This window comes from Carassius carassius, chromosome 2 (assembly GCF_963082965.1).
Source record: "Carassius carassius chromosome 2, fCarCar2.1, whole genome shotgun sequence".
In the NCBI taxonomy this organism is placed as follows: domain Eukaryota; kingdom Metazoa; phylum Chordata; class Actinopteri; order Cypriniformes; family Cyprinidae; genus Carassius; species Carassius carassius.
The window spans coordinates 5664478-5677100 of record NC_081756.1 but is presented as its reverse complement, the minus strand read 5'-3'; the positions used below and the strand labels follow the sequence as shown (position 1 = coordinate 5677100).

The following is a 12623-nucleotide window of genomic DNA, read 5'->3' as shown; positions in this document are numbered from 1 at the left end:
GGATACAGGATTTAAATAAAAATGAAATACTTTCATGATCATTTTATTTAATGCTTGTTCATGACAGTATACTAATAAAAATGATGTTACCCTAGTAAACCAAATAAATATTACATGATAATGGTTAAATTCTCTCTCTCTCTCTCTTTCTCTCTCTTCCTCTTTTAGGATTCTAAAATTGTTTGTACCGAGAATAATAATATAAAATTTAAGAAAATTATAATTAAGTGCAGTTTAATGCAGTTGACTGATTTACTGATTTGCTTAATTTTTTAATGATAATGTTTCATTCTGTTTTGACTTGCCATTTCAAAGACTACATTTTAACAATACTACACTTCATTAAAATGTATGTGATCATTTAACCGTTATCATGCAATTTTGTATTTATCTTGTTTTATCGTGGGTCACATAATATGCTGCCAGATCTTAGCCTGATCTGGGCCACACTCCTCCCATCAACAATCGGCCCTCATGTTGTTTGCCGGATCCCAGCCATGCCGTCATTGCCACACATGGCCCAGCTCCGGCTGAAAGGGTACATGCCATTACTGACAGGAGGTCAGCAGTGACAGCTGAGACCACATTTGGGCCACGTCCGTTTGATATTTGCGGTGGAAATCTGTTGAAGTTTACTTCACTACCGAACATTCATTCACTGATTTGCACTGCGCAACATCTTGACACATGGACAAGTGTGTCATCAAATACCTCTGTAAATAAATACAATTTAAATTCACATCTCGCACACTTCAATGCACTTTGACTGGAACATATACGCTCACTTCCAACTGTAATCATGGGGGAATATTCCTGTGTTGTCCACTTTGCAGGGAACTTACGTTTGAATAGAACAAACGTCTGAAGCGATAAGAGAAACATACAAAATGTGCAGAGCAGGGGGTGCGAGGACTGGAATTGAGAACCGCTCTTTTAATGTTAATAAAATAAAACACAAATATTAAAATAACTCTCTGCTCTTGACTGAAGAACTTGAATACAGTTGCTAAAGTTCAGCAGTAATACAATAACTTGAAAAACTTTTCACTTCATATCTTTTTGCACCAAATAGTATAACAGTATCAATAAAATGTAAATGATACCCATCCCTGGTCACAACTGCATACAACTGAAGTGACTTAGAACTCAGGACTCACATCCACACTGACAGTGAACCTGCTGGAAGAAAAGAAACAACTAAATGTGACGTGTGTCATGTGTGGGTGATTGTGATAAAGAACATGATCATATAAAGTCCAAGAAACAGTCTTTTAATAAGTAAATCCAACATGAAGAGGAAAACTTAGGAGTAAGAATATACAAACACAACTAAGACGAGAACAGACAGAGAACTGGGGAAAACTAAGTGGTTAAATACTAGAAAGAGTCTAATCATGAAGAACAGAAACAGATGTTTGGGACTAATTAACAACCAAACTATAACTCAAGTACCCATGAAAACAGGAAACTGAAAACTACATTTGATCAGAGCAATAACCCTTACAGTCATATTGAGACTCGTTCACAGACTCACATCTTGAGTGTGTTGCTTTTCTTTCTGTCTTTTTGTGTGTGGAGGTTTTCATTTAATCTCATGTAAATTGTGATATTAAAGACTTAACAGTGATATGAACATATCCATCTTTAATACTTTCTGGGGGAACAACATGGTGTATCATATCGCAATACAAAAATATGAGAGTATGTTACATTTATACATATATACTTTATATTTATACATATACTGTAGTATGTTACAATATACATACTATAGTTCAACCAAAATGAAAGTTTAGAGCAGGGGTGTCAAACTCCAGAGTTTATATTCAACCCTAATTAAACACACCTGATCTGACTAATCAAGTCCTTCAGGCTTATTTGAACATTACATGGTACTAAACTCTGGAGGGCTCTGACCCTCCAGGAACTGAGTTTGACAAACCTGGTCTAGACAGATTTAATTTTGCATGAAATATGGTAATTGCACATCAAATATGATGAATCCAGAGGATCAAACATTCAAGTTTATTTCTTTATTAATTGTAATACATGATTAATACATTTCTTCATAATATTCAGTAATTAAAACATTTTAAATGCATGTAGTGAGAGACAGAGTGAAATCATAAGGGTCTAATATAATTCAGTATTTTTAAGCAGAATCATGAATATTTGTGTTCTGTGTCTCTATTGCTATCTGTATGAGGGTCTTATTCAAGTCCATTCCTGATCTAACACCACAGTTAGATGTCATTGTGAGCCAGACACATTAAACTTACAAATAGCTGCAGAAAAAAATTATGAGATTCCTGAGATCCTTCACGACTCCTCAGAGCTTCCTCAACAAAAACTGAAATAAGAAAACTGATGACAGTACACAAATAATAATACAGAACCATTGTTATGAAATATGACATACAATAATAAATTGTAGTTTTATAACTCATTTACAAAGTATTTTTCTCTGAAAGAGCTGTTTGAGTCACTTCATGTTTTTGTCTTTCTTCACAGATTTACCCAGATCTACTCTGACTGTGACTCCAGACAGTCCTGTATTCACTGGAGAGACGGTCAATCTGACGTGTGTGATTAAGTCTGACAGTGACTGGAGATATGAGTGGTATAAAGGCAGTGTAATGTTACAGTCGTCTGATCGTTACACTGTAAACACAGACACACTCACTATCAGAGCAGTAACTACATCTGATGCGGGTCAGTACACGTGTAGAGGACAGAGAGATAAAAGACCAAACTCATCACAATCAAGCTCTGCTGTTTCTCTCTCTGTGACGGGTGAGTTTAATATCATCTTCCTCATAAACTCTCTCTAATATGATCACATGTCCAACTGAGAGACTGTGGTTTTGATCAAAATGTAAAACTCTTACTGTTTACCAAATTCAGCTCAGTATAAACTATATTCTGTCTTTTTCTTCATTTGAAACTAATCACATCATCCAACAATAGTGACTCAAACTGTCACATGACCTCATTATATTGCACTTTTTACACTCTTAAATTATGTAAATGTTGTACAGTCAGCAATTGTATGATCTGTGAATACAACAGAACATACTGGATATGAATATCAATGTTTTGTTATACCAATATTTACATTTTTTTTTTTTTGATGTAATTAATATCAACGACAAGCAAAGCAAATCTTAAATTTAATACACACTGTCAGACATTTCAAGGGGTTGACACTGTTTACAATACATTACTGTAATTAAGATTTACAGTAAACTGACATGAAGACAATATAAAATACACAAACCTCTTAAAATCATAGTGAAGTTCTTCTCTTGTCATGAATGATCAGTCTCAGTGTGACTGACAGAAGCTCATGTGTTTCTGATGCTTCACTGCAGTTGCCTTTAAAACACACACAAAATGCAGTAAATATTAAATGCCATAAATAAATAAAAACTATAACAAAATAAGGCTAAAAGTAGAAAGGTGGCCAGAAAACTTTTGTTAAACCTATAACAAATTATTTAATTTTCTCAATAAGCTACTGGCCAACGTTCATTAACACCTAAACACAAATAAATATAAAATAAGCGTTGCATGTTAAAAATCATTTTAATTTGATAATTCAATAAGCTGACAAATTATTTTGTTAATTAAAACAACAAAGTTTATATTACCGCTGTGTTTAGAGTAAATGTTACAAACTGGTGTTCAAAAACCTGACAAAAACACACACAGATCTACAATCTTATGTTCACCTGCTTTCTGGTGTTTCTTATTCTCTCGTGAGGATCATCGACTCACAGCGCAGATGTTCTCCAGATCTCTTTCACTCATGAGTTTAATTCCCAGACAAAATCCACTGTGCAACGTGACAAAAGACAATACTGAACCCATTATAATCAGTGATAATAACTTTAATAGATGCTGGACAGTAAACTGATGCCCCATATATTTCTATTACTTCAAGCACTCGCTCTGTTTCTGTGCTGTTCAGACACACTGTAAGACAAGTACAATAACTGTAGAAATGACAGAAAATGTTTTAACAGTGCAGTCATTTTCTTATAGGTTAATAACATTGATCAAGATACATTTCTTCAATATCTCCTCATCTGTGTATTAATACAGAGAGACCAGAAGCTGTAGTGAAGGTGTCTCCAGATCAGCGTGTGTTCAGAGGAGAGACAGTCACTCTCACATGTGACATACAGAGAGGAGGAGTCATTCAGTGGAGATACAGCTGGTTTAAAGATGGTTCAGTCATCAGAGACGTCACTGAGAGAGTCTTCACCATCACATCTGTGTCTGATAGAGCTGAATACAGCTGTAGAGGAGAGAGATCAGACTCACAGACATCACACACCAGTGCTGCTCTTACACTGACTGTATCAGGTCAGTCTGCAGATTCTGTTTAATGATCTTTAAATCTATATTTGTGGATCAACACTTTTCTTATACTCTTCTGTATCAGCCACATCTGTTCTTATAGAATGACTGAAGGACTTAATTTCTAACCATTATTTGTTCAAATCCAGAACGGCCAAATATGTTTCTTTACAAGACAGATACAGTACAGATATCAGTGATTTTGATAATTGTTTTAAAGAAGTGAATACAGTAACATTTGCACACAGGACAGTCATTAATGAGAGTGACAGCTGCCTTTAATAAAGTCACAATGAAACAGAAGTAAAGTAGAAACAGAACTGTTTCTTTAGAGTTAAACCAATTATCAAGAAAAGAGGACGGGGTGAGGATTTGGTTCTGTTCATCATTTGTCTCTAACAAACACTGAAGGTGGATTTAAGTGACCAGCAAACTTCACCAGAGAGAAGTCTGTCACTTCACTGGAAGATTCACTGATGAGATTCTGATTAAACATCACTAGGTGATATTAAAAACAAACACACATAGGAATGGATGAATCGTTCACAATGAGATCAACAACACACATTTACAAAATACAATTTTAATTTCATGCTTACATTACAAGGGAATTTACTGTAGAATGAGGAAAGTCACAGAATTTGTTTAATTTTGGATGACTATCAGGATGAATATTATGTTTGAATGAATATCATGTACGTCAGTACACTTAAATCAGTAACGTCTGTGAACACTAAACTGCAAAGAGACTATTTAAATATGTGTGTAAGTTTGAATCCTCTGTGAATTAATTTAAAGGTCTTAAAGGCAATTCATAAAAATAATAATGAAAAGAAAAAAAAAAAAACTCGGTATAACTTTAAGAGATTGTGACAGAAATGTATCATTTATTGTACAGTACAATGGTCATATAAATGTTACAACAACAACAACAACAACAATAATACAATTATCATTAAAGCTGTATTTTTAGGGAATAACAGAATTTTTCTTCCATGTTTTAATTTTAACAGTAAACCGCTGTTGTACAACAAACAAACAAACAAAAACTCTTCTAGAAGTTTCATGATTTTAATCCATTAGTGATTGTTGGAGCCGTTATATTGAGTTGTAGTGTTTACTCCAGACACTAGTGGGCGTGTGAGGATTTAGAGTGAGATGAGTTACAGATGATGAAGAGGACAAACTAACTTTATCACCTGCTGTACCAGAGCTGTTTATATTAGTCTTAAAATTATTGTGTGTGTGTGTGTGTATTTACTTGAATTATTGTGTGTGTATGTGTGTATTTACTGAATATTTACTTGAAATAACCTGAGATTGCATATTTACATTTCAATATTTTAACAAAACACTTGTATGTTCAAGGCTTTCTAATATCTGTTAATGATCCCATGACTGTCACGTTTCAAGACAGACAAAGATAACTAAAAGTAAAGTATTTTTTTTTACATAAAAACACAACCAAGAAGATTAAAAAAAAAAAAGGAAAACAAAACAAAGTAAACAGGAACTGAGAGAAACAAATTAAAAGCCCATTAAAATTAAAATAACAGAACATAACAATGACATACAAATAAACAAATTAAATATTTAATATTTTTTATTATTTATTTTTACTCTTTTACTTTGATCTTTTAAAATTTTTATTTTAATGATTTTTTTCTGATTTAATTATTAGCTTTTCGTTTGGGAAACTCTTCTTTATAAGACAGATACTGTGCAGTTATCAATAATAAATAAAAAGTTACATTAATGCACAGTTCAGTTATTAATAAGCAGTGGTGGGTAGTTACGAGTTACATTTACTTTGTTACATTTACTTGAGTATTTTTTGGGTAACTACTTTCTGAGTATATTTAAAGATGGATACTTTTTACTCTTAAGTAATTTTTTTGTGAAAAATCTGTACTTTTACTTCGTTATTGTGAGCTACGCTGCTCTCTTTACTTTATCTTTATGCAATAAATGTTATAAATGCTTCAGTTTATTCCAAACGCAGCGTCTACTTTTCTCTGGACAATGAGTTATGCTCATTCGCAAATGATTCATTATTTTGAGTCAATTCCGTTCAAAGGCTTGATAAACCAGTGAATTGATTCGTGAATCAGTTTAAATGATTCGTTCAGTTTCCTGCAGCGCGCGCTGAGTCGTCGAGTTGTAACAGAAAGTTTAAGAACATCAAGAGGTTAAAGACGTGGTTTTGGATCTGCACTGAATTGAAAGCAAATCTGCAAAGGCTATTGTTTGCTAGCGATGAAGATCTTTATTAGATGAACACCGCGTGTGCTGTCTACAGTTTGACAGGAATAACTTAGGCTACATTCGATTACAGTAGGCCTTTACATGTAACTATTACAGTAGGTTGTTTTACATATAACTTGTACATTAAATACAATTTATTTATATTTTTTACATTAAATAAACTGTCACAGAAATAAATACCATCCAAACTCGCGTTAGCTCTGTTCCAGGAGGAATGCATTTGCATAGACACAATTAATATATTTAATTATATACTTATTTCCACAATATTTACGCTTGCAGAAATATACAATTATTTACATTTTGTAGAACAGACAGAAGAAGATCCGTCAATGTGCATTTGGTTCGTTATGTTCAGATGTTCGGTAACTTAGCCATCGTGTGAGGAGTTTTCACTCTTTTCCGTGGCAGATGTATATACATATATTATACATAATTAATATACTTTAAAATATAATTTAATTCAGTGATGCAAATCAGAATTTTCATCAGCTTTTATTCCAGTTTTCAGAGACATATGATCCTTCAGAAACCATTCTAATATATTGATTTATTATTACCAGTTTATTTAGGATTATTTGATGAATAGAAAGCTTAAAAGAACATCACTGATAGTAAATCAACATATTGAAATGTTTCTGAAGGATTATGTGACACTGGAGACTGGAGTAAAGGCTGATAAAAAAATAATAATATAAAACATGACCTCATTAAAGTGAAACCGACGCCATATTGGAAATCCCTAGTGTGCATAAACATTCTATTGAATTAATAGGAAATTGTATGATTTTAATGAGGAAACATCACATAACAAGTCAGCGTTTATAAATCTGAAGTATTTCTGTACATTATTACAATGCAAACACCCTAGGCATGTAAACGGTTATTTTTTTAAATGTCGGGAATTTCCCCTACTTATTAAAAAGCTACGTTAATTACAGTAGTGAATATCATGAACATGATAAACATCAGACAGACACGACCTCAACGTATATAACAAATGACAACGTGCTCATCCTGAAAACTGAATTTATTCAGAGAAATAACTGACTATATACAGTACGGATTTAAAGACATCTTTATTTCGGAGTTCTACTCCACCATCATCGAATCCATCCTCTGCACTTCAGTAACTGTCTGGTTCAGCTCAGCTTCTAAATCGGACCTCAAAAGACTACAGAGGGTAGTCCGGACTGCTGAGCGAATCATCGGTTCAACTCTCCCATCTATTCAAGAACTGTACTTATCCAGAGTGAGCAAAAGGGCTGTTAAAATCACTCTGGACCCCTCACATCCAGCACACTCCCTCTTTGAACTGTTGCCATCTGGTCGACGCTACAGAGCACTGAGCACCAGAACGACCAGACACAGGAACAGTTTCTTCCCTCAGGCAATCCATCTTATGAACAGCTGATAATAACTGTGGGACACACTACACTATTTATATTTATATACACTACACTTTTTATCCAACACACATACTTAGCGTACACGTAAATCTTTTGCACATAATATACATGTACATACATGGAACACACTACACTACTTATATTTATATTTATATACACATACACTTATTTATCCAACACACATACTTAGCGTACAGTTAAAATTTTTCCACATAATATACATGTACATACATAAATGCTCATTTTAATATACCTGCCATACATTGTCAATTTGTATATTGTCAATCCTTACCCACCTATTTGTATTTTTTTGTATTTTTTATTCCTTATTGTGTTTTTTGTTCTGTCGCTGTTATGTTGCACTGCAGAGCTTCTGTCACGAAAACAAATTCCTCGTATGTGTGAACATACCTGGCAATAAAGCTCATTCTGATTTTGATTCTGATTTCCAAGATAGTAAGTTAAGCTTTTCATTTATAGAGCAATATTAACAACATTATTGTATTATTCATTGTAATATATTAAAATCCATTTCTGATACTAATACGTTCATGTTTAATAATCCCTGAATAATTATGTTCATAAAGAAATGAGCTATATTTTGTGTTGGATCAGTTACCTGTCGACAGTGCGCAGCAAACACACACACACCTAAACGATTTGAATATATCGCTTATACTGCCCTAAAGACTGTAAACACTGCAGATAACATCTGAGGTAAACATTAATTTATATAAACATAAAAACCAATCCCATGTGACTGATTTGCTTCAAATCGAGTTATTTTAGGACAGCGGTTTGAATGTGACTCAATGGTGCTCTCTGCTGGTAGGGATTAGTAAGGTGGCGGATCGAACACTTCCGGTGTCTTCACTGTCTGTTGAACGCGATGAGCGATCCAGTCATATATAGATCAGTGGATAAACCTCAATTTAATCTATGTGTAAGGCTGTTGAATTATTATTTTTCCAATAATTCAACCGCCCGGAGTCAATTATTACATTTATACTACAGTTATCACACCTCTAGACATCGATCAGATTATGTATTTAAAGGGATTCGTCCGTTTTTTACTTAAATTAGGATTATTTCTTCCACATCTCATCCAGCGCAACTTTTGCTAGTTCCAAAACATCATTTTGAAGCTGGGAATGGAGGCTTGAGCCATTGATATCATTATAATGCAGTTATTAAGAGAGAGAGAGAGAGAGCTTGTGTGAATTAGGCTACCTCTTTGCATCTCTAAACAGCACTGTCTCCTCGTCTAGTAGGACATGTCATGTGTAGCCTTTGTGTTGCTACACTGTATAGGCTAACTGATAAAATCATCAGGGCAGCGCTGACAACACCTTTATTTGCAAACTGCATGACCGTTATTATAAGTGATCTGGAGCTGTAATGCGGTCAAGAGAGCTGCCTGGAACTACGTTCGCTGTGCTTTTCCCAGAAAATAATAGCACTCCTCAGAACGTTCATCAGCCAATCAGATTCAAGCATTCAACGGCCTGTAGTATAATTAAGATTATTCCTTAATGTTGCATCCCAACTCAATCAGAAGTGTTCTCATACAGCACGAGTCACACTATATTCAGACAGGACACAGCTGCACATTTACTGAGGGGTAAACAAGATCCCTGTATTCTAGCCCTGACACAAACTCCACAGAAAACCTTCTGTAAATCAGCGACCAGAAGCCCATTAACTAGCTTGTGTATGGACGGATACAAACTCATCAGGGCTGAAAAGAAAAACAGAAAAGTGTGTTGTATAACATCGCCTTTAACTCCTGATGGCTGACCCCAGACAGTAGAACACCTTTTTAACAGTAATTTACTTCAAACACATGTAATATTGCTCACTTTTTAGTTAGGTAATTTAATCTGCATTGTTTTTTTCTTATTATTTTTACTTATTGAGATAACTCATGGAATATTTGCCATGCTTAAGTGGAAGATTGTAGAAATACAAATACCAATAAAATGAATGTCATGATATTCTCAAACTAAGTACTAGATGACAGGTCAGGATCAGTCATTGTCTCATTCACTATTTCCACTCTGTAATAGTATATAATATAACATTTAATAAACACTTCTTTGTCAAAGTTCAGCATTGTTTTATATTCAGTACTAATTAGCAAGAGCCAACTCTACTTGATCTACTTGAATCACTCAAATGTCTTTTTCTGAATTAAAAAAAGCTATTTTTGGCGAAAGGTGGCTTGTTTGTATTCTTGTTAATAATCTCAGTTCCTGTCAAATGTAAATCAAACGCTCATTCACAAACATATCGTGACTTCTTTATTTTTTGAGCAATAGAGATACTACTCAGAAATGAACTGATATTAGCGTTAATCACTTTGCTCTCTCATACTGCGCCCAGAGAGTTTTCTTCTCTATTCATAGGCCTCATAAGACCCATCTATAAATAACACCGAATAATACTATAGTATTATATATTGTTAATCTACTGCTTCAGTTGGCATGTTCATCTCCAGTTTTTGTATTACTTTGTGAACTTGTAAATCTATTAGTGGCATAGGGAACAACCATGGCAGGGATTTCATGGCCATTCATCTCCAAGCTGTTTCCTTACTACCCAACTAAAGCTTGTTATTTCTTTGTATTCATATTCCCAACAATCTTTCAGAAGTAGTCTAACTGGATGGTTTTACAGATGTCCCTTTACACAATCCACAAAGCTTGATTTTGTATTACTTCTATCTTTTGAAGGAAGGTTTTGTTCACAGAACTTTAAACTACACTACCATAATCTATATTTGACCTAATCACAGCACAGTGAATTATTTTCAATGACTGACAGCTCCTGACAAACATCTTAAGACATTTGTTCCTTTTGTGCATTTTTCTATCAATTTCTGAATTCTAAAATTTAATTTAGAGTCCATTCACATACCCAAAAATCTTACTTCATGAACCTGTTCCAGCTGATAATAAAACATTTTCACTGCCGGAGCTGAGAGGAGAGCGATCACATGAGCTCTATCATCTTCTTTCCTATTGGCTGTCGCTCCCAAAAGTTGTTCTTCATTTGAAGTTGAAGGATTCTCCACTTTGTCCCATCTCTGGACACGCCCCATCCGGTCACCAACGTACTCAGTTTATTATACATTTTGAACTCATTAAAAATGCTAAAAACATTTCAATAAAAATGTTTCATTACATTATTCTTAACAGCAAAGCTTTAGATTATTTATAACATTGTATTAAATATTTTCAGCCTCTATGCACTGCATATACTGAATATCCCCGTTCTGCACCACTGTATTCAGATACAGCACGTGTTCAGGGGTTTGGTGGAAAAACAAATCGAAATGTAACATTTTATAAAGAATATCCGGACCTTGACCGTTGGTCTCTGTGCACGAGTAAGTGTTCATGAGTCTCTGTCAGCACAGCATTTCACTCCGACTCGACCAGGAAAACACACAAGCTATGAAAGAAAAGAAAAAAACACTATATAGTGTCATACAAATACAGAGTTATTCATTCCTCTGAACTGCTTTTTCAGACTCTTCATGTTTTTTTGTCTTTCTTCACAGCTTTACCCAGATCTACTCTGACTGTGACTCCAGACAGTCCTGTATTCACTGGAGAGAAAGTCGATCTGAAGTGTGTGATTGAGTCTGATCACAGTGACTGGAAATATGAGTGGTGGAAAGGAAACTCAAACATTCAAGTGTCTCAGCGTTACACTGAAAACACAGACACTCTCACTATTGAAGGATCTGAATCATCTGATGCGGGTCAGTACTGGTGTAGAGGACACATAGAAGGAAGATCAGTCTCAACACAATCAAGCTCTGTTTCTCTCTCAGTGAAGGGTGAGTTTAATATCATCGTCCTCATAAAGAAACCTATTTGACAATATTGAAAGTTTACGATACTCTTAAATTATTTAAATGTTGAACACTATGAAATTGTGTAATATGTGAATTAAAGAACATAAATGTTGACTGAATATATAAATCAGTGTTTCATTTAGGTGTTACCAATAATAGGAAACAATTTTAATAATCAACACCAACTACAAGCAAACCAGATATTTCATTTAGTGCAGTATTTTTCTCATAATGATTTTGAGTTCATAACAGTGATCATGATACTGTGATGCTGTTTCTATCAATATTTCCTCATAAGTGTATTAATAGATGGAGATCAGAAGCTGTAGTGAAGCTGAGATCAGATCAGATCAGTGTGTGTTCAGAGGAGAGACAGTCTCTCTCTTTACTTTTACTGTAGTCTCTGTCTCTATGATTACACACAGAGCTTGACATTCATGTTTCTGCTCAGAGACTCTGTGACTAGAGGTTTTACACAATTACTAACAACTCAGCTTTTCACTGGCCTCAGTTTATATTGGGACATTACATTTTATATGATTCAAGTTGACTATTGCATAGTGAAATTTACTTATGAAATGTAAGAATTAGAGAAGACACTATATGACTGTTTCCAATCAAATTAAATCAGTATCAACTAAACTGATGTTTCCACTGCAGAAAGAAACTGAAGCAGCTGAAGTGAGATTTAGATTCATTCACAGACAGTTTAATGAAGCTCAAAT

The 12623-nt window shown here is 34.3% G+C and overlaps 1 protein-coding gene across 1 annotated transcript in view; it reads left to right on the top strand.

The window, feature by feature from the left end:
• The window catches only part of LOC132096067 (carcinoembryonic antigen-related cell adhesion molecule 5-like), a 124104-nt gene that overhangs the window by 49178 nt on the left and 62303 nt on the right, over window positions 1-12623 (top strand). Inside the window, exon 3 of the mRNA XM_059501195.1 lies at window positions 11599-11880. Within this exon, the coding sequence (XP_059357178.1) occupies window positions 11599-11880 (282 nt within the window). The remainder of the gene's footprint in view (window positions 1-11598; window positions 11881-12623) is intronic.